This window comes from Papio anubis, chromosome 20 (genome assembly GCF_008728515.1).
Source record: "Papio anubis isolate 15944 chromosome 20, Panubis1.0, whole genome shotgun sequence".
In the NCBI taxonomy this organism is placed as follows: Eukaryota; Metazoa; Chordata; class Mammalia; order Primates; family Cercopithecidae; genus Papio; species Papio anubis.
Genome location: NC_044995.1, coordinates 33,281,602 through 33,306,296, shown reverse-complemented (window position 1 = coordinate 33,306,296; position 24,695 = coordinate 33,281,602). Strand labels below are relative to the sequence as shown.

Below are 24,695 nucleotides of genomic sequence, written 5' to 3'. Positions count from 1 at the left end.
TGTCCCCATTCCACAGACAGGAGACTGAGGCCGGCCTCAGACCTCACCCATCAGCCCTGGGTTTTCCTGCTGCACCCAGCACCGTAGGACCCTGACTTGCTGATGCCCCAGCCCCTCCCAGGCTCAGGTTCCTCGGAATGCCCCTCCGTTCTGCCTGGCCGGTGGGAGCGGCCAGCCTGGTTCCCCACTCAGCCTCCTCGTGTTGTGCTTGGACATCAAATGTGGCCAGTAGACCCCACATTCCATCTAGAACGTGTGTCCGGGAAAAGGGGTACCCGCAAGGCCAACATCCAGCCCCCAACTTTTTTTACCCTGGCAGCAGAGCCTCCCCAGAACTCCACTATCTTGGGACCATCTCATCCCCACAATTTCACCGAGCTGAGAAGCCCCTAGCAGCCACTGCTGTGCCCCGGGTGCTGAAGCCATCCCTGTCCCTGGTAGAAGGGATGCTCTCGTCCTACTTCTCAGCTAGATAGAAGAGTCGCCCCTCCAGGGCTGAGGTTGGGCTCCCTTGTCCCAGGGCAAACTGTGAGTGCCGCAGACAAGGACAGCGAAGCCCCTCTGCCCCCATCTCCAGCTCTCACACGTGTGTAGGGACATCTGCCCCATCAGGCAAGGGCTGTCTGGGATCACTGCCTGTAGCCCCGTGTTGTAGAGGCGACGTGGGGGGCAGCAGTGGTCTCGGGGAGGCATGGGGGTCAGCCTGGTGTCTGCGCACGCTCAGTCTGTCCACACTGGCTCTCTGAGCTCTCGGGCTCTGGCAGCGTGTCTGGTCTCGTCGTGTGGTGCTGTTGGGGATGGCGCTGGGGGCGCTGGAGAAGCGGCAGGTGGGGCCTGTCGCAGGTGGGCAGCCCAGCGGGGGCTGGTTCCTGAGTGAGGTCCCTCTTGCGTGTGAGACAGGACAGGAATTAGGGGTGAAGCCAGTTTCTCTCAGGAGAGAGTCACCAGAACGTCTGGTGAATTTTTGGGCCCCAAGCCAAAGCGGGTTAGTTTGCCGGGCAGCGAGCAGGTGGCGGTGTTGTCAAGCCCACGTCTGTGTGTCTGGTGTCCGTCGTGCGCTGATGCGGGAGGCAGGTGGCTCTTGGAGGTGTTGGGACATCAGGATGGGGCTTTCAGGGGCAGATGGTTCTAGGTGGAGGCCAGACCTGCCTTCCCTCTGCACTGTGTCTCCAAGGACTCATCCATCGGTCCCACAGGCCCAGACCACCCCACACCTGCTGTGCCCTGCCTCGAGTAGGCACTGTGTGCACCCCAGCAAGGCCCTGGGCCACAGGCAGCTACCATTTGGTCCGGTTTGTGGCTTTCTCCCGACTTCAAGCTCACCTTTCTGGCAAGCCCTCATGGCAGCCTCACAGGGAAGCCTCAGCCTGTGTTTCCCCGCATATGCCAGGTCTTTTTGAGCCCAAGCCCACAGGGACAGGATCAGGCGCTGTCCTGGAAGCCTGGGCCCACCCCACACCCCGAGCCCCAGGACAGACCCAGCTTTGGACCAGCTCTACAGCAGCCAGGACATTACCTATTGCCTGCCTCCCTCGCCTCGGGCAAACCAAGCCACAAGCTTGCAGTCCTTGTTTCCAAAACCCGAAACCGTTGATTTTTAGGGCCAAGATAGCATTTTTGCCACGTGGGTTGGCCTTCCTTGGCTTACCTTTTTACCTCTTCCCTGGCGTTTGAGTGGGATGTCCAACCTCACAAGCCCTCATGCCCCAGGATGAGCATGTTTGTCTCGCTGTCTGCCCACTGACCACCAGGAGCAGCCGGTGGGTTTGTGGCCGGCCCCTCTCTGGGATTGAGGCCAGAAGCTAAGGCGTTGGGATCTTCCTGGAACAAAGGGGATCGCTCTAGAGCAAAGCTCAGATGGGGAGCTCCAGGGGAGAGGGCCAGGGCCTTGGGTCTGTGGAGACATTCACCTGGATGCCTTGAAGGGCACATGCCTTATGCTGTAGCTCTGAGAATGGCTGGGGGACAGTGGCTTCCTGGGGACACCAGCCAGAGCTCCCAGCCCCTGGGATGCTGCCAGGCCTCCTGCAGCCTCAAGGTCACACTGCAGCTGCGGCTCCCGAGGCCTCGTCCACAGCCACCGTCTCCTCACCTCCACACCCCACCCAGGCCTCATCCCACCATCTCTTGGGCAGGGGCTCCGGGTGCCTCCTTTCTAGCGTCTCCACCACCTGTAAGTTCCGCTAGCCCCCTGCTCCTGTCACAGGGACAGCCCCTGTCCCCCTGCCTCTGAGAGCCCTGCTGGCCTTGGATAGCAGGAGTAGGGCTCCAGGTCCTGCAGGCCAGCAGCCCTGGGCAGGGGCTCTCCCTGTGCCTGTCCTGTGCTCTCTCAGCTGGTGGCTGGCTCTGCACGCCCATCCTGTCCATGTACGTGGCCTGCATCCTGTCCTTTGTCTCCTGTCAGGAGTCACCAAGTGCACTTTCGGTCCTGAATGTAACGTCTGGGCACTTCCTGCCTTGGCCCTGGTGACAGGTTCTCCTCTGGGGCCTGTTGGGTGGGCGTTCCTCATCCCTGTGGCCCCCAACTTCCCTATGAGGGAAATGGAGGCTCCCTTAGCCCGGCTTGAGGAGAGGAGATGGGGATGGGGCCTTGGGAAGGGGGTTTCGGGGTGCAGAGGCCTCCCAGGATCAGGTGGTGGAAAAAAGTCATCCAGGATTGGGGGGTACTTCTGGAACCCTAAAATAAGCATCATCATCAGCCTTCTGCCATCCCAGGCACCATCTGGGAGGTTCCAGAGGCCTCTTGTCTTCCAGCTGGGTTTGGGAGGTGCCGACTTCCTGCCTGGCCTTGGGCCGTGACCACAGCAGGCCTCTCTTCTGTCTGCAGCACACTTCCACACTGGGCAGCGTGTTTGGGGACGCGTACTATGAGCAGCAGATGGCGGCCAGGCAGGCCAATGCTCTGTCCCACCAGGTGAGCGGGCGCCCAGGCCGCCAGTCGGCTGGTGCCCAGGACAGATGCTCGCTGGGACCCTTGCTGGGACCTGGGCCTTGCGAGTCAGAGCTGCGCATGCTCGGGGGGCCCCTGCCTGCCCCACAGCTTTGCCCCTTGGCCCCCACCCTGTCCCATCTGCAGGCTACAGAGGCTGAGTCCCTGGCAGGGGTGGCCTGGCGCTGCCTCCCCTGGCATCTGTGCCTGCCCACAGAGTGGAGGCCAAGGGCAGAGGGTGAGGAGGGGCAGGCAGCGAACGCCGGGCCAGACAGGGATGGGACCGTGGCTACGGACGCGGCGCCTAGGCATGGACTGTGCACGCGGGTTTGCCGGGAGGTTTTGCTGGCTTTTCGTGGAGGCCAGGATCGGGGACATCCAGGGGGCTTGGTGGCAGCCTGGAGCTGCTCACTCACTTGCTCATCCATTCATCCATTCATCCAGCCAGCCTCCAGGGTGGCGGGGAGGCCCCAGGTGGCGGGCGGAGCGGGGCTCGTGCTTGGCAGCCTGGGTGCCGGGCATCCTGCAGGGACATCGTCCCCAGCTGTGGGCAGGCCAGCCACAGCAGCCAGGGGCCTGGGGTGGCCAACCGGGCAGGCCCGTGGTGGCCCTCACAGCCTGGTGTGCCTCCCTTCCCAGCTGGAGCAGTTCAACATGATGGAGAACGCCATCAGCTCCAGCAGCCTGTACAGCCCCGGCTCCACACTCAACTACTCACAGGCGGCCATGATGGGCCTCACGGGCAGCCACGGGAGCCTGCCGGACTCGCAGCAGCTGGGATACGCCAGCCACAGTGGCATCCCCAACATCATCCTCACAGGTGAGGCCAGGCCGGGGGCAGGTGTGCGGCGCCCCAAGGGGCCTCAGCCCATGCGGAGACAGCCAGAGACTGCTGCCCCGCAGCATGAGGGTTGACAGGGCCAGGGCTATGACCCAAGCTTGGTGGGGGCCCGAGGAGGCCACACTCCCTCTCCCCCAAATTTGACTCATTCCTGGGCTTCGGGCCAGGCCAGGGAGACACCCCTGGACCAGATGTCCCGTGCATAGGACAGAGATGGTCACTCTCGCCTCTCGGCAGCCTCCTGTGTGGCCGAGCAGCCCGGGTAAAGGTCAAGCAGTCGGGTACACAATGTCCACTGCCCAGGCCCCGGACCTGAATGTGCACCAGGGTCAGGGACGGCCGTGGGGTGGGCCCTGCCTGGTGAGCCCAGCCCGGGCAGCCAGCTAACAGGTCAGGGCCGTGATACACCGTGACAACCGCACCCAAGCAGTCTGAGCCGGCGCCTGGGCTCCTGGGGACGAGCCAGCCCCATCCTGCATGGCACATGTCAGGAAGACCCGACTCCATCTAGCACAGAACCCAGACCTTCCTATGGCCACCCAGAGCTGGTCTCCCTGCTAAAGAAGGTGATTCTCTTATGAGCCAGGGCTGCTGGATTGAGGGTGATGCCTCCCAACCCCCCGAGCAGTCCTCACTGGCCTCTTCCAAACTGGAAGTGTCCGTATTTAGTGCCACCCACTGTGGCCTGGGCTCTGAGTGCAGAATCCAGCACCTCGTTCCCACCCCGCGGGTGTAGGAAGCAGTTGGCAAGAAATTCAAGGGTGGACGTGCCAGCCTCGGACTCAGGAGAAGAATCTGAGAATCTTACCCCCGCAATGGCCTCAACAGCCCAGAAAGACAGGGCCTTTCAGACCCATTTCTCAGACCTGGAAACTGAGTACAGGTGGAAGCCTAGGTTTGAACCCGGGTCTTTGTGGGGAACCGAGAATTCCCTCCAGCCCTAGCAGCAGCTGGGTCCACTCAGTCACCCCAGCCTACTTCTCAGTGACTCATGCCAAGGAGACCTCATGGCAAAGCCAGGGAGGTCCCTGTCCCCACCAGGTCACACTGACGTGTGTCAGTGACACAGCCCTTGGCCCGAGGCTTCTCCTTGGTGCTCCTGACATCTGGGGCCAGACTGGTGTCTGGGGTCCAGGCACTGTAGGGTGCTGAGCAGCAGCTCGTGTGCCAGTAGCGTCCCCTTCCCCAGTCATGACAGCCAGAATGTCCCCAGACATTGCCAGCATACCCAGGGGACAGAGTTGCCCAGCAGGCATGCCTGGTCCAACCCATGGATGCGAGCGATGGAGCCAAGGCTAAGCAGTGCCTTTTGTCCCCACCCCACCCCCCAGTGACAGGAGAGTCCCCCCCCAGCCTCTCTAAAGAACTGACCAGCTCTCTGGCCGGGGTCGGCGACGTCAGCTTTGACTCCGACAGCCAGTTTCCCCTGGACGAACTCAAGATCGACCCCCTGACCCTCGACGGACTGCACATGCTCAACGACCCCGACATGGTTCTGGCCGACCCAGCCACCGAGGACACCTTCCGGATGGACCGCCTGTGAGCGGGCACGCCGGCACCCTGCCGCTCAGCCGTCCCGACGGCGCCTCCCCAGCCCGGGGACGGCCACGCTCCGTCCCTCGCCAACGGCCGAGCTTGTGATTCTGAGCTTGCAATGCCGCCAAGCGCCCCCTGCCAGCCCGCCCCCGGTTGTCCACCTCCCGCGAAGCCCAATCGCGAGGCCGCGAGCTGGGCCATCCACCCACCTGCCTGCCCGGGGCTGGGCTGGGATCGGAGGCCGTGAGCCCCCCACCCCTGCAGACCCTCCCTGCACTGGCTCCCTCGCCCCCAGCCCCGGGGCCTGAGCCGTCCCCTGTAAGATGCGGGAAGTGTCAGCTCCCGGCGTGGCAGGCAGGCTCAGGGGAGGGGCACGCATGGTCCACCAGGGCTGTGGGCCGTGGCGCATTTTCCGACTGTTTGTCCAGCTCTCACTGCCTTCCTCAGTTCCTGGTCCCCCGACCCATCCGCCATCCCTAGCCCGTGGTCAGGTAGAGAGCGAGCCCCACACCGCCCCAGGGAGGAGGCGCCAGAGCGCGGGGCAGACGCAAAGTGAAATAAACACTATTTTGACGGCTGTCTTTTATATTTCTGAGCACACACAGAGCCCTGGTGTCCACCAGGGCAGGCGCAAAGTGGACAGAGCATGCAGGGCGGCGGACCCCGCACGACCCTCCTCGCCCTGTCTCCATCCCCTCCAAGCCCTGCCTCACCCCAGGCAGGCCCACTGGTGGCCACCTTTGCCGGGAAGTGACCGGAAGGCCCCGTGAGGGGTCGCACGCGGAGACAGGGGTTACCTCTTGGGGCTTTACAACCCGTGGCCCCTCCTGTCCCGCACTGTGGTCACCGGTCCTGTCATAGATGCTGTTAATTTAAGGTACAGGGAGAGGTGGCCAGGGGAGTTTCATTGTGTGTTTTGTTTTCCTTTTAGTTTCTATTTACATTTTGGTTGTAGATGAGTGGCTTAACTTTTTAAGCCAACACTTGCCTGAGAGCATGTTTTTATTTCAGAAATCCAACTTTACCTATTTTTTAAGCTAACTGGAAATGGAGGCCACGCGCCCCAAAGCAGCCCGTCACCCGCCTGAGTCTAAGCAGTGTGTCCAGCTTTTGGGTTTCACCCCAAGTTATCTCAAAACGAAAGGGCTGGTCGGCGGGCAGGGACTTGTCAGGAGCTCATGGTAGGCAGAGGTGCCTCTGCCAGGGCCACATAACAGACTTCCGGGAACGGGCCTCGCCTTTTATTGATGGTCTCTCGAAGACCCAGCCCTGCTGGCCTCTCCCAGAGGTGCCTGCTAGTCCTTAGAGTGTGTGTGTGAAGACGCCACGACCAGTGGCAGCTGAGACCTCTCTGCTCCAAGAGTGTGGGAGACTGGCAGGGAGCGAGGGTCCCCGAGATAAGGAGCACAGTCCTCCCTGAGAACCTGGGTGGAGCTGGCATTTCATCCCCTCCCCGCCCGACCCTCTGGCTCCCAGCCCACGCCCCCTCTTTTGGGCAGTGTGGTCTGCCGGCCACCCCTTCTTGGCAGCTCAGGGTCATGTCAGGTGGACTTGGAGACACACAGCAGTGTGCGTTTTAGTTTCAGGAGCACCTCCAAGACCAGGGTGACAGGGTCCTTGGGAGCCGTCCTGAACCCTCCATACCGCGGACCCTGTGAAGGAGGCATCGGGGTTAGCTTTGTTTTCTGCTGTTCTCCTTGGAATAGGAACCGCTGTTCTGATCCCCCCAAAACTGCATTGCAGCTCTCGCTCGCTCCTGCCTGCCAGGCCAGCGCCTTCTGCTGAGTCCGTTTATTTGTGGTGTTATGGCCGCTGCTTTCACTGGGGTCCTGGGCACCCTGGCTTCTGTCCTCGAGAGCTGGGTTTGATCCTAGCGACTATCCCTCCCTCTCTTTCCCCGGCAACGCCTTTGGCATGTGTCTGAGCAGCCAAGTGGCCACTCATAGGAGAAGGCTCCCTGGTCATGTTGCTCCTGCTGCCGTCTTGTTCCAAGGTATGGCGGGGGCAGAGTGTCGGTCTGTCCAGGTCAAGGTCACTTTCTCTTACCATGACGGAGGCTGGGGGCAGACAGCGGGGACTTTTTTTTTTTTTTTTTTTTTTTAAGAAAAACTACATGTACATAGGGGAGTTTGATTACCATTAAACTTGTATGTAGGACTTTTTAAAAAATGGCCTTAACAAAATTACAAGCAACCCGCCTGGATGCGGTTTTCAAAACAAGGCCTTGAGGACCACGCTAGGAAACCTCATCAGCCCTCATTCCCCGTCTGTCCAGCCTCCGGTGGGCACCACTACTTGTCCCCTGGTCTTCGGTGTGGACAGATAGGAGAGGAGGGATGCCCACCTCGGAGCATCCCAGGCCCGTGGCCCATTTCCAGCATCCTGAAGCCAGATTCACAGTGACATTGTGTTAACGTGACAACCTTGGTCCGTTACGGAGTTCTTTTTCCAATGAGAACCTGGTGGACCAAGGTCCAAGCTTGCCAGAGAAAGTGGGGCCCATTCAGGTCCCCAGGGCCCAGCCAGGAGTCAGCAGCCAGGCATCCCCGCGTTCCAAAAGGGTTCGTGCCCCTCCTGGACCTGGGCGGGCCTCCCATGGCCTTTTGTGTGTGTGTGTACGTGTTTTTTTTTTTTTTAAATATCACTACTACATATTCTTGAATTGCCAAGACTTTCTGAAAAAAGACAGCTTAAGGAAATCAACCTTTTGCTTTGTGATGTGAAAATACTGTGATTTGATGAGCCACTTCCTGAGGGGCAGGCCCATGTGGGGGGCTGCGGCATGTACGTTGACCTGCCGCCTGTGTGCTTGGTCTACGCTGAGTTAGAGGCTGCTCTCCCCACCCACCCGTGTGCTCATGGCTTCCGCAGACCCTCCACTGGGCACACCAGTCCCCTACAGTGAAATTCGGCCAGGGCTCTCCCTCCTGAGAGCATGGCATCCCCACCTGCCTGTTTCGCTGACGTCACTCCCCAGGGTGGCGAGTCTGGCAGGCAGAGGGTGTAGCCCGAGCTCAGCCTCTCTCTGTGTCCTCCAGAGAAGAGGGTTCTTTGCCCCTGTCAGGGCCCTGCTTGTGCGTTTTCGGCTCTGGGTAGGAGAGTGTTGGCATCGGTGTATTTGGCCTGATTTCTTCAGGGGGCCGAGCTCACAGGAGGACCCTTAGCCAGGAGGGCCTCCCATGTCCATCCATCCCTCCTGCTGGGGCTTGGATGTCAAGCTTGGGGGCTGTGAGCTGGGACCTTGCCTGAGCCCAGTCAGGTGGGACAGGCCCATGGGGGGCAAGGCAGGGTGGCTTCTGTTTTATTTTTTTAGAGATGGGGTCTTGCTGTGTTGCCCAGGCTGGTCTCGGACTCCTGGGCTCAAGCGATCCTCCCTCCTCGGCCTCCCAAAGTTCTGGGGCTACAGGTGTGAGCCTCTTCTGCCCAGCATCCCAGGCCTGATCAGGCTCAGCGGGACCTGTCCCTAGAGGGGGCTCTGGTGCCGCTGTTAGGTGGGCCTTGAGCTGTTTTTTAACCAAACATCCTTCCAAACTCAGGCTGCGACCTGCTTCCTGAATTTTCTGTATTTCCAAGGAGCCCTCCAACCAGGGATAGACTGGCAGAGTGAGGTCCAGCAGTATTCAGGGGTCCTCTGTCGCCCCGCCCTGAAAAGAGCAGCTCCCGTCACCTTCACTGGGTCCTGATGGAGCCGTCTCAGAGGCCGAGGGGCCCTCCCTGTGGGGGTGGGACGCAAGGGCTCTCAGAACAAGGGCCACAAAGCCGATGGCACAGATGTGCCCCTGGGCCTGGCCCGTCACCTGCGTGTGGTGCTCTGGGTCAGGGCGTGCGGGCGCCAGAGCCTTCCCTACACAGCCTAAGAGCAGGGGCAAGACTCGGCCCCTCACCCTGGGAGGCCTGCCTGGGCTACATGGACACCTGGGTCTCTTTCTATCCCCATTCGCCATGGACCAGGGGCCTCCATTTCCTGGGGGGTCTTGCGGCGTGTGATTTGGGGGTCCCTGGGATGTTCCCCAGCCAGCTCCACCTGAGTGTCCTGTTCCCTGTGGCCCTTGGCCTTCCAGGGTCCTGACCAGGCAGGGGTCAGGCACCCCATACCCTTCCGTGTGGCACAGGTGTCCACCCACCCCCAGTGGCCACAGACACTGTTCTCCCCTGGGAGCAGGAGGTGGAGTAAGTTGTACCCCCAGGCCTGGGTGCTGGGGAGCTCCAAAGGGCATGGGTGGGGCAGGAACGAGTGCCTCGTGACCCGAGCCTCAGTTTCTCTCCTGTCACTTTCTCAGACCTGCAGGTCTCAGGGCCCTGGCTCCTCCTGGGCAGGATGGGGGGCAGGGGCTGGGCCTTGGGGTGCTGGCTTTGACGATTCCAGAGGCTCTGTCCACCTTCTGGGCTCCTGGCCAGCACCCCATCCCCAGAAGCCAGGGACAGGTGGCATGTGTTGGGGTCCAGGGGTGGCCCCCATCTTGAAGTGTTCTGGAATTTGGGGGCAACCCTTGCCCAGCCCAGCCATCAAGCACTTCTGACCTCCTGCCCATCAGGGACAAGGGGACTTAGCCATGGCCTTGGCCAGCAGGCCTGGGGAAGGAGGGCTTTGGCAGCCAAAGTCCACTGGCCCTGCCATGCCCCTGAGTAGGAAACTGCCCCCAAGGGGCTGGGCGGCCCCACTGATATATGCAAACCCGCCAGTCCGAGCCCTGTTCCCGCCTGTGCCCCTCTGTGCCCAGGCTGGCTCTCCCCCAACCCCAGCATGTATACTCTGCCACGGACATCCCGTGGGCCATGATTGTGGGCGGCCACAGCGGGCGGGGGCAGGCGGCTCAGGGCACACTCGGCCGTCCCTGCCCCATCCTCTGGCGTGGCCGCTTTTGTCTTTGTACCTTTGCATCCTTTGTAATGAAACGTAATAAAAATCCAACGTTTTCGTCACTGGCTCTTCCTCTTTTATCTGAGCCCCTCCCTCCTCCCTCAGGGATGACACATGGGCATGGCAGGTGCACCTGGCAGGTGCCTCGGCCCTTCCGAACACACACACACCCCAGACCAAGCGAGGGAAGGGGTCCCCAAAGCTGGGGTGACTGCAAACCTGCCCCCCAGAATCCTGGGGCGGACACCGTATCAGGGGTCTCAGCTCTTCCATGGCTGGCATCCAGGCCTGTGACCATGAGGTGGTGGGTCATCCCCAAACCCCAAGTCACAGTTGGACAGTCCCTGGCAGGCCACTGGCACTCAGCAGCAGCTGTAGCACTGAGGCCTGGGTTTGGGGTCCCCTGGCCCGACCCTCCCTCAGAGGCCCATCCCTACTGTCTCAACGCAGCAAAAACCACAGCTGCCACTCCCCACACGCACACTTTATTTTGTCCTCTCTGAGCCCTTCTCGCTTCCCCCTCAGGACGGCCATCCCCAATCCAGCCACAGTGAGGGTTGCTGTCATCCGGCGGTGGGTCCCCACCCTGGTCCCTAGGCTCGCCGCAGCTGATGGGTCTCATAGTCCTCTGGAATGGTGTCTGCAGGGAAAGAGCAAGCGGACGAGGGCTGAGAAGGCCAGCAGGGCCTGTGTGCAGACTCCCCGCCTGCGCCCCGCCGGCCCTCGGCTCACCATTGCAGCGGTAACGCAGGTTGGCCCAGATGATGTTCTCCTGGGAGAAACAGAAGACCCCCAGACGGCCACCCCGCATGGTTGTGTCCAAGACCACGTTGCTGTCGGCCACCAGCTCAGGACCCTCATAGAATCGCACCCTGAGGGTCAGACATGGTGAGGGGTGGGGGACCTGGACTAGGCCCTTCCCTCTCAGAGCTTCAGTGGTCAGCCCTGGAAGATGGGTACCCCTGACTGGGCTGCACTGGGAGCAGGTGAGGCCTCTGCCCTGGGCCTCAGTTTCCTGGACATAGTTGGTGCTAAACAGAGCCCTGGACATAGTTGGTGCTAAACACCATCAAGGGCCCTGGACATAGTTGGTGCTAGCAGCATGGAATAGAGACTGAGAAACGGACTGGGTGAGGCCCCATTTCTAGCTGGATACACACCGTGTGCTGTGTCCTTGCCAGGATTTCGCTCTGTCACTCAGGCTGGAGTGCAGTGGTGCAATTACTGCCACCTTAACTCCTAGACTCAAGTGACCTCAGCCTCCCTAGTAGCTGGGGCCATGGGCACGTGCAAGCACACCTGGCTCCTTTTTTTTTTTTTTTTTTTTTGAGACAGAGTCTCACTCTTGTCACCCATGCTGGAGTGCAATGGCACGATCTTGGCCCACTGCAACTTCCGCCTCCCAGGTTCAAGCAATTCTCCTGCCTCAGCCTCCTGAGTAGCTGGGATGACAGGCCCCCACCACCACGCCTAGCTAATTTTTGTATTTTTAGTAGAGACGGGGTTTCAACATGTTGGCCAGGCTGGTCTCAAACTCCTGACCTCAGGTGATCCACCCGCCTCGGCCTCCCAAAGTGCTGAGATTACAGGCATGAGCCACTGCACCTGCCCTAAATTTTTTCTTTTTTGTAGGGACAGGTTACCCAGGCTGGCCTCGAACTCCTGGGCTCAAGCAATCCTCCCACCTTGGCTTTCCAAAGTGATGGGGTTACAGGTGTGAGCTACCACGCCTGGACCAGCATAGGTTCATTCTAACTGCACTGTATCTTTCCTATTGTACAGATAAGGGGACCAGGGTCGCACAGCCCCTGCCTGGCCAGGGGACTCCCACCTGGGCCTACGTGTCCCCGGCCCAGCCCACCGCAGGGGGTGGAGTCCCCACCTGATGTAGCCCACTTGGGGCCGGTGCTGCAGGAACCAACGATAGGACTTCTTGTCCTTCCAACCCACGTTTCGCGGGTCCTTCCACAGCAGCCGCACCTGGGAGTCCGTGTCTCCTGTATGCCACAGTGCGTTCCGCAGCTGTTCCCCAGGGCCGGTGGAAGATTTCACAGCCTGCCAGTACCCAGGAAAGGTGGTTAGAGACCTCACGGGCCACCAGAGCCCCCCTAGACACCTTCCTGGAGAGACAGTGGGGAGCAGCAGGTGGTGGGCGGCCAGGAGGGTTCCGGATAAGAGACCCACATGGAAGCCTTCTTGAGGGGCCAAATGGCAGCTTATGGATAGGTCACAGGGGGCAGCAGTGGCCTGCAGGTTCGTGAGAGGATTTGGGAGTCTGTGGACAGGTTCAGGGTCTGGGAGGACTGGGGGGCTCTGCAGAGGGACTTGGAAACTAAGGAAAAGTTTAGGGCTCTGCGAGAGGGTTTAGGGTCCATAGGAAGACTGGGGGACCTTGAGAATGTTGGAGGGCTTGTGCAAGGAACTGGGAGGATTCGGGGACTGCGGGAGCCCAGAGGAGGACTGGGACAGCTCTGAGGTCCATAGTATGAGGCTGGGAGGCTGGAGGGCTATAAGGGCTGTAAAGGGTTGTAGAGAGGGGCATGGGAGGGCATGAGAACCACAGAGATCAGGCACGGACGGCCCTGGCACCTTGAGTTGGATGCCGGGTTCGGCCACAGCACGGAAGGGGTTCGCCTGCCAGTACGTTTGCTCCATCTGCTTCCACATGACCACGTAGAAGCTGGAGCTGTCTTGGTAGCCAAAGATGAAACCCGCATAGTCGTCATCCGTGACCGTGTTCACATGGAACGTGCCCTCGAAGTCTACGCCATTGAAGGCAGTGTAACCTAGGGATGGGGAGAGAGCAGTGGCCTTTCCGAAAGCCAGCCCCAGCCCCCGGAACCTGGCACCCAGAGTTCAAACCTGCCCCCTGGGTCCCTATCTCCCTGCAGACCCGCCCCATCCCCGCTCGCGGAGCCCAGACTCAGCCACGCCCTCATCTACCATTGGCCACGCCCCACCAGAGTCCAGCTCCACTCGGCCCCGCCCTTCCCAAGCCCGTCCCTCCTCTGGCCCCGCCCCTCCTCTGCCCGGACCCGCCCCCATAACCCCGCCCCACCTGGCCCCGCCCTTCCTCAGTCCGGGCCCGCCCCCCTCTGACCCCGCCCATCCTCAGCCCCGGCCCCCCCCTTCTCTGGCCCCTCTCCCTGAGCCCGCTCGTGCAGGGTTGCGCTGCTCGCCGCTTCTCACCCACAGCCAGGCCTGGGTCGCTGTTCATTGTCTGCACGATCTCCCTTCCCTGATGGGGTCAAAGAAAGGAGGGCCTCAGGCTGGCCGTGACAGCCCTAGGCACCCCGTCCTCAGCATAGGCCTCACTATGGGGGTTCTAGGGTCCCATCACCTCCCACTTGGATCCCGCTCCCACCTGGTTGAGCACCACCCAGTTGGGGTCAATCTGCGCGTCACCCTCCGGGTCCAGCACGACTGTCTGGAAGGCCCGGAAGTCGGTGAGGGTGACTTCAGCGTTCTCCGGACACACGTCGATCTTGTCTACCACCTTGTCTGCATCAAAGTCGCCCTGGCACACGTCGCCCACGCCGTCCCCTGAGAGGTGGGAGACTCCCTCGGTGGGCTCAGGTCAGGCCCCTCCCACCCTAGATCCCGCCCCAGGAGCCCCCACTGGCCCCGCCCCTACCGCAGGCCCCGCCCCCGCCGTACTGTCTGCGTCCTCCTGGCCAGGGTTGGGCACCAGCCGGCAGTTGTCCCGACTGTCAGGGACTCCGTCATTGTCGTCGTCGTTGTCGCAGGCATCACCCTGGCCGTCGTGGTCTGAGTCCTGCTGGGCACTGTTAGGCACCGTGGGACAGTTGTCCCGAGAGTCCTGATGTCCATCTCCGTCCCTAGAGTGGATAGGTGGGATCCAGAGACAATGAGCCCTCCAGAGCGTTTTGTCAAGGGCTACCCGGACACCCACCCCAGGTGGTGGCCTCCTTACTGGTCTTGATCGCTGTCACAAGCATCTCCCACAAAGTCGTGGTCCACATCCCCCTGCGGGGAGCAGCATACGGGGGTCCACAATCAGACAGAGGAAATCAGAAAGCCTCCCACCCAACCCAGCCGCATAGCCAAAGTCCTCCTGACCCCAAGGAAACCCCCGCCCCAGGCTGCTCGGACTAGGAGGTCATTTCTCTGGCAGTGTGAAATGCTCTAAGCTGGGCTGTGGGCTGGGTAATCCAACTTGCAGCTCACCCAGAGGGCTTACCCAGCTGGAGTCTGGCCTGCCCTCACCTGATCCGGGTTGCTCTTCTGGGGACAGTTGTCACAGGCATCCCCTATACCATCGCCATCACTGTCCTTCTGGTCTGAGTTGGGTATCCTGGGGCAGTTGTCGGCCTGGTTGCGGATCCCTGCGGGAATCCACGGGACCAGAGTCCCAAGATTGGGACCAGGTCAGGATGACTTCATTAGGATGAGGCCAGGCCTGAGGCTGGCCTGGAACAGAGCCCCAGCTTCATGGGATCTTTTTTTTTTTTTTTTTTTGAGACAGTCTCACTGTGTCACTCAGGTTGGAGTGTGCAGTGGCGCGATCGCAGATCAGCACAACCTCCACCTCGCGGGTTCAAGTGATTCTCCTGCCTCAGCCTCCCTAGTAGCTGGGATTACAGTTGTGCACCACCACGCCCAGCTACTTTTTGTATTTTTAGTAAAGACGGTGTTTCACCATGTTGGTCAGGCTGGTCTCGAACTCCTGACCTCGTGATCCACCCGCCTCAGCCTCCCAAAGTGCTGGTATTACAGGCTTGAGTCACCGCATCCGCCCACGGGAACTTTAAGAATGGATGGTCCCATCCAAGGAAAGGCCAGAGAGGGGACTGGCTCTCACTCCCGGGGTGACTCAGCTGGGTGCCTGTGTATGCCACCCTGAGCCCCTATGTCCCCATCTGTAAAGTTGTCACCTCCCAGGTCCTAAACCCCAGGCTCGAATCTCTGTACTCTTAATTCCTGCCTGCGGCATTTGATGCAGGGACCACCTTCCCTTCCAAATACTCCTGCCTTTTTCCCAGCCTCCCAGCCCAGCTTGCATTTTTCTGTCGCGCCACCATGGTCTTTGGTCCAGGGCGCCCTAGTCCAGCTCACCCCATCCGGCTTCCAAAACCGACCAAGTCCCGTCCCGGAGCCGAATCCCGCCCTTCGGTGCCCGCCGCCTCTCCTTGCCCCCCAGCCCCCATCGAGCTCACGGTCGCCGTCGATGTCGTCGTCGCACGCATCGCCCCGGCCGTCCTGGTCTGTGTCCTTTTGGTCGTCGTTCTTCTGGGTCCGGCAGTTGTCGCACGCATCGCCCCACTTGTCCTCGTCCGTGTTGCGCTGGTCTGGGTTCCGCACCAGCGGGCAGTTGTCCTGTGTGACAGGGTGGGATCAGGTCGGGAAGGGCAAAGGTCACACTCCTCAGATTCCCAAATCTCCGAGGTCGGGTCTCCTCTGCAGGGAACCTTTCGCCCCTCCTAGACCACGGAGACCACGCCCCTCATCCAAGCCACGCCCCATCCCACTTCCCTAGGCCCCGCTCACAGCTCTGCCTTTTCTTTTTTTCTTTTCTTTTCTTTCCTTTTTTTAAAGACAGAGTCTCGCTCCGTCACTAGGCTGGAGTGCAGTAGTGCGATCTCGGCTCAGTGTAACCTCTGCCTCCCGGGTTCAAGCGATTCTCCTGCCTCAGCCTCCCGAGTAGCTGGGATTATAGGCGAGCGCCACCACGCCCAGCTAATTTTTGTATTTGTAGTAGAGACGGGGTTTCACCATGTTGGCCAGGCTGGTCTCGATCTCTTGACCTCGTGATCCGCCCGTCTCGGCCTCCCAAAGTGCTGGGATTACAGGCGTGAGCCACCGCGCCAAGCCGTAGATCTACCTTTTCATTGGGGACCCCATCCCCGTCGGCATCCGGGTCGCAGGCGTCTCCGATGCCATCGCGGTCCACATCCTCCTGCCCTGAGTTGGGCACAGTTACGCAGTTGTCCTGGGGGCGGGCACAGCAGGTGTGAGGGGCGTGGTCATGAAGTCCCGCCCTCCCTCCTGCCCGGCCCAGTCCCGCTCCGCCCCTACCCACCTTACGGCACTGGCGCTCTGGGCAACGCAACTTCTCGTCCGGGAAGCCGTCCAGGTCAGTGTCGCGGCCACAGAGGATCCCGTTGCCGGCCCAGCCGACGGCACACTGCGGGAGAGAGTAAGTGGGAGTCCCGGCGTGGCCGCCTCCCAACCCCGCCTCACGCCCAGCCCGCCCGCACTCACCACGCACGACCGCGAGCCATCGCGCTCCAGAACGCAGTCCGCATGCTCGTGGCACTCGCTGGGCGAGCCGTCGGGGCAGAAGCGCTGTGCGCGCCGCTGGCAGCCGGACTCCTGGTCGCCCACGAAGCCGGGCTGACACGGGCCGCACTGGAAGGAACCCTGCGCCCGAGCCGCCGGAGGTCAGCGCAGGCCGCTGGCCGCTCGCCCCACCTCTCGCTATCCTTTCTTCCCAGTGGGCCTTACCCGGGTGTTGATGCACACGGAGTTGGGGACGCAGTTATGTTGCCCGGTCTCACACTCGTTGATGTCCGTGCAAACCTAGGGGAGGGGAACTCAGAGGTCACCACCCCACGCAGACACCCCCGGACCTCCCGCCTCGTCCACGCTTCCTCCGCATCCTGCCTCTCGCCTCCATCCTGCCCCAAACCGATCAGCCCTGGCGCAGAGGACCCCTCCTCTCCCCACCCCTCCCGCTGGAAGGAGGCTGGAAAAAGAGCAAGAGGCTGGAAGAGGAGTTTACTGGTAAACAAAATGGACGCCCCCTTCCCTTCTGCTGCAAGAATGGGACCCCCACACCCCTCACCTGCTTGTTGGCCTTGGCGAAAGCCAGCCCCACGCCCTCGTGGGTGGGGCCGCTGTACCCCGGCGGGCAAGCCTCGCAGCGGAACCCCGGGCTGGTGTTGATACAGCGGACTCGAGGGAAGCAGGGGTGGGCGTTGCACTGGGGAAGGAGGGGCCACAGAGGGTCAGAGGGCTTCGAGCTGGGCCCTGGGAGCCGCACCTCGGAGTGTCTCGGATGATGGAAAGTTCAAGGGCCATAAGCCAGTGCTTGGAGCTGTTCGCCACGTGAGATGGAAGCAATTGTCGCAGGGGTCAGACACGACTTTGCCTTGATGACTACAAGGGCGCAACCGGGAGAGGAGAGGAGAGCGCCTCCAGGGGGCTGTTCCCTCATGGGCGAGGGGAGGAAGGATGAGGGCGGGCATCCCCAGCAGAGGGGGGCAGGGGTCGTCGGGGCGTGCGTGCCCGGCGGTGGCGGGGTCGTCCGGACGTGCGTTCCCTGGCTGTGGAAGGGTCGTTGGGACTGGCGATCCCCTGCGGCGAGGAGGGTAGCTGGGGCGGACCACCCCCGGCGGTGAGGGAGTCGTCGGGGCGGGCGTCACTAGCTATGGAGGGGGTTGTGGGAGCGGGCGTCCGGGGTGGTGACGGGGGTGGTCCTAGGGGTGGGCGTCCCCCTGCGGTAGGGAGGTGGTCTGGCCGTGCGCCCCCGGAGGTGAGAGGCTCGTCGGGGCGAGCACCCCCAGTGGAGGAAGGGGTCTCCGGGGCGGCGAGAGATTGGGGGTCGGTAGAGGGGGTCGTCGGGGCGGTGGAGTGGCGGGGCCGGCGCACCTCGTTGACGTCGGTGCAGTGCGAGCCGTTGCCCGTGAAGCCCGCGGGGCAGGGGCCGCAGCGCGCGCCGCTCTCCGTCTGGATGCAGGCCACGCCAGGGAAGCAGAAGCCGGGCGCGCAGTGGAGCAGAGGCCGCACGCTGGGTAGGCCGGTGCGCACTGACTGCTGCATCCCTGCCGGGGGAGGGGGGACGGGGGCGGGGCTGACCGGGGGCTCGCCTGGGGGCGGAGCCTATCATGGCCACGCCCCGGGGCTGGAGGCTTCCCCTGCCCCCCGACCCCCCGCCCCAGGCGGCCCGAAATCCTGCGCTCTCCGCGATCCCGCCCCAGAGGCTGCGCGCTCTGCCCGCAGCGTCTCCCCGGTCTCTCCCTGAGCCTCTGTCCCGCTTTTCTGCCCCGTGGCGTCTCTCACTTCCCCAAAACTCTCGCACCGCCTCTGTCTCTTTTTGTCTCTGTTTCTAGCCCCTCATTCCCGTTCGTCTCTCCACCTCTCCGACAGCCTCCATCTCCTTCCGTCTCTTTTCCTCCCCAGCTTTCCCTCGCTCTCTGTCTTTGTCTCTGCGTCTCTCTCCCGTCTCTTCTCTCTCCCGCCCGCCCCGGCCGCGCTCACCGCACGCGTCGCACTCCATCACCGTGTTTTTCAGGAACGTGATCTCCCTGACCTGCAGGGGTGGGGTGGAATCAGCGGGGTCCCAACCTCTCCTCGTCCCTCGAGTCTCCCCTCTCTGTACCCCGGCCTCCCTTTCCACAGCCTCTTTTCGCCGGAGACTCCCTACCTGCCGATCCCCTTCCCTTCCCAGCTCCTCTCCACCTTCTCGGGCACCTCCTCTCTCCTTGCTGGGAACGGAGACCCCCTTCCGCTCCCTGGTACTCCCTGCCCCACACCCGGGCCCCGCACCTGCTGCCGCAGCAGCTCCCGCACATCCTGCAGCGCCGCATTGGTTTCCTGCAGTTCCCGAAGCATCTGCGGGCCCAAGTCTGAGCCTGCGGCGAAGGGGACCTGGTGAGGGTCATGGGGCGGGGAACCCCACCACCAACTCCCACCGTCGCAGCGAACCCGGACCTCCGACGCCCCACTGCGCTCCTCTAGTCTCGGTCCCGCCACCTGCTTTCTGCGCCCGGCACGTCCCCTACTAACAGTCCGTGAGCCCCACACAGCCTGGACCCCGGGCCTCTCACGGGTCCCACAGTCCGTTTTGGGGCCGCGGGCACGGCGCGGGTGGTAACGCGGCTTACCCAACGGGATCTGGCTCTGTCCGGACGCGCCGAGGGCAGCCAGGGTGAGCAAAAGAACGCAGGCGGTGTCGGGGGCCATGGCGGTGGCGGGGAGCTGGGTGTCTGCTCGCTTTCTACCGCCCACGAGACCCGCGGGGCCTATTTATCCCCAAGGCACGGCCGGCCCCAGGGACGGCCCACCACAGCCCTGCCCAGCGTCCAGCCTCAAGGTAAACAGATGGCGCTGGCCCCTGCTTTCAAGTCCCCGCCTGGAATGCCCCACTAAGTCTCCTGCAGCTGAATCCGACATGGTGGAGAAACTGAGTCCCAGGGTCTGTGGAGAGAGCTGGTGAGGCAGGGAGTCAGGGGGTACTGCCTCCACTTTCATTCACTCTGTGTGTGTGTGTGTGTATGTATGTGTGTATGCATGTGTGTGATGGGGTGTGGCTATATCGCATCCTCTTGCTTCCCTCTCCCAAGTAGCTGGGACTACAGGCCGGCACCACCAAGCCCAGCTAATTTATTTTTATTATTTTTTTAATTTTTGGAGACCAGGTCTGGCTATGTAGAGCGGGCTAGTGGTCTCAAACTCCCCGCCTCAAGCAATACTCCCCATATAACTGGGATTACAGGCTCTAGCCATAGCATTCAGCTCATTCATTTATTGATTGAGTGCTTGCTGTATGCCAAACCCAGGTTCCAGTGCCAAACAAGGCAGGCTCCACGCCCTCAGCTCACACTTGGGGAAACAGAGTCACCAGTGTCTGAAAAAATAGGCCCACCCACTATGGATCAGACTGACTGGCCCTCCATTCCTCCTGATGTGCTTCAAAACTGGGTAAATTGCCTGGGGCAGTGGCTCACGCCTGTAATCCCAGCACTTTGGGAGGCCAAGGCAGGCAGATCACGTGAGGTCAGGAGTTTGAGACCAGCCTGGCTAACATGGTGAAACCTCGTCTCTACTAAAAATACAAAAATTACCCGGGCGTGGTGGCGAGTGCCTATAATCCCAGCTACTCGGGAGGCTAAGACAGAGAATCGCTTGAATCTGGGAGGTGGAGGTTGCAGTGAACAGAGATTGTGCCACTGCACTCCAGCCTGCGTGACAAAGCCAGACTCTGTCTCAAAAAAAAAAAAAAAAACCTCTGTAAATTATGCCTGTGCCTCAGTTTCCTCCTTGCACAATAAGTTAATAATTATTAATTAATGATTAATAACAATGATGATCATGATGATGAATGGAAAACAGGGGAGGGGCAGGTGAGACCGGGGACTCTCAATTTTCCTGCCTCTATCCAAGGAGGCTGGCTTCTGGCCCCAACACTGGAGGGCTGCAAATGGCTCCCCCCAACCCAACTCATTGCCGGTGTTCCCTCCCCTCCTCGTGGTCCCTCGGCTGGTGGAGGAGGGGACAGCGTTCAAGATCTTGCCCCGCCTCCTGTCCAAGGGGACAGGCCCACTTGGTTTTCCAATTTGTGCAATGGGGTGTGAGGCTCCCATCTGGAGGGGAGTAAGTTAAAGGGCTCTAGCAAGGGGAGGTTCAAGGGTGGCAGCCGGGGCTTGTGTTTGTCCAGGCTGTGCCATACCTTCCAAACTGTACTCCAGCTGCTGTGGGAACAGCCTGTAATAAAAATAAAAGTAACTGCTAACTGGCCAGCTACAAAACCCCTTGGCCTCCTGGTGTCAGTTAACCCTCTCCACTCCCACCTTCCAGTACTCACAGCCTCTATTCTATAGACAGGGAAACGGAAGCCCAGAGAGGAGAAGCGACTGGCCTAAGGCCACTGCCCGAGGGCAGGGGTGAAGCTAGACTCAGAGCCAGATCTGTTCTCTGGGGAGCCCCCAGAGAAGTCACTGAGGGCTTCCTGGAGGTGGTGGCAAGGAAACAGACATAAAAGAAAAGGAGGACTTGGATCAGCAGAGGGAAAAGATGAGGGCAGTTTTGGTGGAGAGAAGCATGTGAAGCTTGGAGGCGGGGAAATTTCCAGACATATTAATTATTCCACAAACATCAAGCACTATTGTGTGGCATGTCCTGTGCTGGGCAATGGGCACACAGGGTGAAGAAGCCAGACCCAGTCTCTCCTTCAAATGGGGAACCCACGGGGCCCATGGCTGTGACGGGGACACACAGACAATGGTAGAAGCCCCCAGGAGATTGATCTATTTGAAAGGGGATGGGTTAGGGAGGGCTTCTGGAGGAGGAGGGACCACCAAGCTGAGGACTGCAAGATGAGGAGGACACAGCCAGGCAGAGGGAGCAGAAAGGCATTCCGGGTAGAGGAAACAGCATAGGCAAAGGCCCTGAGGCAGGAACAAACCTGGCCCGTTGGACGGACTGACCTCAAGGTGACAAGCTCTTGGGGCTCAGTGAGAAGGAGGAAATGAGGCTGTGAAAGGGCAGTGCTGGTGGTGTGGGGCTCCAGCAGTCTGCTGAGGGTAATGGGGAGCCACAGAGGGTGAGTGAGGAGAGACAGGCCTAGAAGTGGAGGGTGGGTGGGAGCAGCCGGTCGCAACCAGAACATTTCCAGTGAAACCTGTCCCTCAATAGCGCCTGCCCTGCCTGCTGCCTGCGTTGGGGCCATGAGCTCACCTCCTGTTTTCCTTGGCCCTCAGCACACCTGGGGGCCGCTCCCAGCAGTGCTAGAATTCTCAGGAAAACCGCGGCTCCAGCGGGGCCTGTGGGCTGGCATATGCTGCACGCAGCTAGGACAGGAGCACATGGAAGCCAGGCCCCTGCCACAAGCCGGTCACAGTGCTGGGGCTTGGACGCACGTGGCCTTATCCATGCCTGGGCCATGGGGAGTTGCAGGGAAGGGCATTCCAGGGGGAGGGAATTATAAAGGCGGAGCTCCTGAGGGTGTCCCCAGATCGGACAACAGAGGCCCGGAGAGGGGCTGTCTAGGGTCACACTCCTGCCTCCTGGATCTCGCCAGCCCTGAAATCCCCCTTCTAGGTAGCAGTCCCCTCCTCCTGTGCACACCGCACTTGCCTCACATTACAGAATAACTCACTCTAGGTGTTCTTGTGGGCCTTTGTACCTGCTGTTCCCACCACCTCGTACAACCTCCTCCATCCTTCAAGGTCCAGCTATAATGCCCCCTCCTCCAGGAAGCCTTCCCTGCTGATATTCTCTGGATAACCCTCCAGCCTAGCCCTGATCCTGGGGACTGTGAGTGTCTGCGGTTTGCTCTGTCCCTCCGAGCCTGAGGGGCTCCCACCCAGGGGCCTGGACTGGTGTAGAAAGGTTAGGTTGGAGGGTTTGGTGAGCTGGGACAGCATCCCTGTGATTGGTGTTCGTTACTATTCTTTTTTTTTTTTTTTTTTTGAGACAGAGTCTCACTTTTGTTGCCCAGCTGGAGTGTGATGGTGCAATCTCGGCTCACTGCGACCTCCACCTCCTGAGTTGAAGTGATTCCCCTGCTTCAGCCTCCCGAGCAGCTGGGATTACAGGGGCCTGCCACCACGCCCAGCTAATTTTTTTTGTATTTTTAGTAGAGACAGGTTTCACCATGTTGGCCAGCTGGTCTCGAACTCCTGACCTCAGGTGATCCACCTGCCTTGGCCTCCCAAAGTGCTGGGATTACAGGGGTGAGCCACCGTGCCCGGCCATTACTATTCTTTATAATTAATGTAATGTCATTACTTTTTTTTTTTCTTTTTTAAAATAGAGATGGGGGTCTTACTATGTTGCCCAGGCTGGTCTCGAACTCCTGGGCTCAACGGATCCTCCTTCCTCAGCCTCTCAAAGCCCTGGGATTACAGCCGCTGCACCCAGCCAACATTATTATATTAATCCTAGTAACCCCTGCCACCTCTGTACTTGATACGGCAGGGAAGGGGGCCACACAGCCTGGGTTCAAATATTGGTGAGCATGGCCTTACTGTGTGACCTAGGACAAGTCACTTAACCTCTCTGTGCTTCAGTTTTCTCACCCATAAAATGGGGATGATCACCATTGAGAGGATTGAATGGGCTGACCCATGGGAAATCCTTCAGCCCAGCAGCCGGCTCCAGCACTACTAGCATGCTTATTCCATATGAAATTTACACACCATGGGCCAGGCTGGTGGATCACACCTATAATCCCAGTACTTTGGGAGGCCAAGGCGGGCAGATCAACTGAGGCAAGCAGTTCGAGAAATCAGCCTGGCCAACGTGGTGAAACCCCATCTCTGCTAAAAATACAAAAATTAGCTGGACGTGGTGGCGCGTGCCTGTAATCCCAGCTAATCGGGAGGCTGAGGCAGGAGAATCGCCTGAACCGGGGAGGCAGAGGTTGCAGTGAGCCGAGATCACATCACTGCACTCCAGCCTGGGTGACAGAGCGAGACCTTGTCTGAAAAACAAAAAAACTTACACCCTATGCCTGTCGCTTACACCTCGGATCATTCTTATTTCTATGTTACTCAGAGAGGAGAGGAGACAGTCTGAGGTCACACAGCCAGAATTAGAACTGAGGCATGCAAGACCCTCAAGTCATTCACACCCGCCCTCTCTGTCCTTGCCACAGAAACAGAATCCAGCATTCGCTGGCCCGAGCCCCTCATTAGCTGAGATGCCTTCTCAGCCCAGGACCTCCTGGCCGGAGCCTCTGGCCGGCGCCCCAGCCAGCCCCACACCAGGCCCCGTGGTTCCAGGAGCCTGGCCAGGCTGGGGAAGAGGGACGGGTGCCTGCATGATGGGGCCCCGGGGCCCTTCCTGGCAGACTCCTGCTCAGCCAGGAGACGTGTGGGCGCCCCGGCTCCCTGCCTCCCGCCCCCGTTGCCTGCCTTTGTGAATGCAGAAGGAAAGTATGTTGTGAAGGCAGCCGCCCTGCCTTGGGCGTGCCCGGCTGTAGGCCCCCAGTCTGCGGAATTCATCAGGGCAGCAGGGGAGGGCAGCTTGGCCACCTCTGCATCCTCAGCCTGCCTTGAACTGGGAGAGACGTACTGGAGGCATCTCTCTAGAAGGAACAAAAGGCAGGGGTGGGATGGGGGGCTCTGAGCATTGAAGTCCAGGAGACGCCCCCCGACTGGCCGTGTGATTTTTTTTTTTTTTTTTGAAACAGGGTCTTGCTCTGTTGCCCAACCTGGAGTACAGTGACAGTTATAGCTCACTCATTGCAGCCTCCAACTTCTGGGCTCAAGTGATCCTCCCACCTCGGCCTCCCAAAGTGCTGGGATCACGGATGTGCACCACTGCACCCAGCCCCATTTTCCTTTTACTCTGTCCATAACCCCATTACATCCCAGGTTCTACTGGATGGCGATAAAGGAAGAAGACAACAATAAATATAGTGGCTACAATTTTCTTGAGCAAGTGCCAAATGCTTGAAACCTTGCCACTCAGCCTTTGTGGGTTTTCTCTCTCTGTCATCCCTGAAGTCCCAGAAGGCAGGAACTTGTCATCATGGGAGACAGTGGGGCACAGTGATGAAGATCTCAGTCTCTGGCATCAGAGCCTGAGTTTCATATCCCAGCTCTGCTGTGGGACCTGAGGCAAGTTGCTTAACTTCTCTGTGCCTCAGTTTCTTCTTTTTTTCCTTTATTTCTTCTTTTTTTCTGCCACCTTCAAAAGTTTCTTATAATGTAAAATTTTCCTTCTCAGGTTACTATACTGAAGAGTTGCTTCAGGAGAGAAAGAATTTCACTAGAGGCCGGGCGTGATGGGTCACGCCTGTAATCCCAGCACTTTGGGAGGCCGAGGCAGGCAGATCACCT

At 60.3% G+C, this 24,695-nt stretch overlaps 2 protein-coding genes across 2 annotated transcripts in view; one reads left to right on the top strand and one right to left on the bottom strand.

The window, feature by feature from the left end:
• CRTC1 (CREB regulated transcription coactivator 1) overlaps positions 1-10,234 on the top strand; it is a 99,563-nt gene extending 89,329 nt beyond the window's left edge. Inside the window, exons 12-14 of the mRNA XM_031659047.1 lie at positions 2,828-2,914; positions 3,569-3,749; positions 5,102-10,234. Of these exons, the coding sequence (XP_031514907.1) occupies positions 2,828-2,914; positions 3,569-3,749; positions 5,102-5,313 (480 nt within the window). The 3' untranslated portion in view covers positions 5,314-10,234. The remainder of the gene's footprint in view (positions 1-2,827; positions 2,915-3,568; positions 3,750-5,101) is intronic.
• A 402-nt stretch (positions 10,235-10,636) lies between these two features.
• On the bottom strand, positions 10,637-19,109 carry COMP (cartilage oligomeric matrix protein). The gene is made up of 19 exons (XM_003915199.5): positions 19,014-19,109; positions 18,676-18,761; positions 18,388-18,439; positions 17,779-17,951; positions 16,973-17,110; positions 16,633-16,707; positions 16,390-16,548; positions 16,208-16,312; positions 16,010-16,117; positions 15,345-15,504; positions 14,395-14,513; positions 14,102-14,154; positions 13,825-14,006; positions 13,532-13,710; positions 13,357-13,405; positions 12,757-12,953; positions 12,050-12,222; positions 10,900-11,039; positions 10,637-10,807 (listed from the first exon to the last, which is right to left on the bottom strand). The coding sequence occupies exons 1-19, from the start codon at positions 19,090-19,092 to the stop codon at positions 10,761-10,763; spliced, it is 2,274 nt and encodes a 757-aa protein (XP_003915248.1). The 5' UTR covers positions 19,093-19,109; the 3' UTR covers positions 10,637-10,760.
• Positions 19,110-24,695: the final 5,586 nt, after the last annotated feature.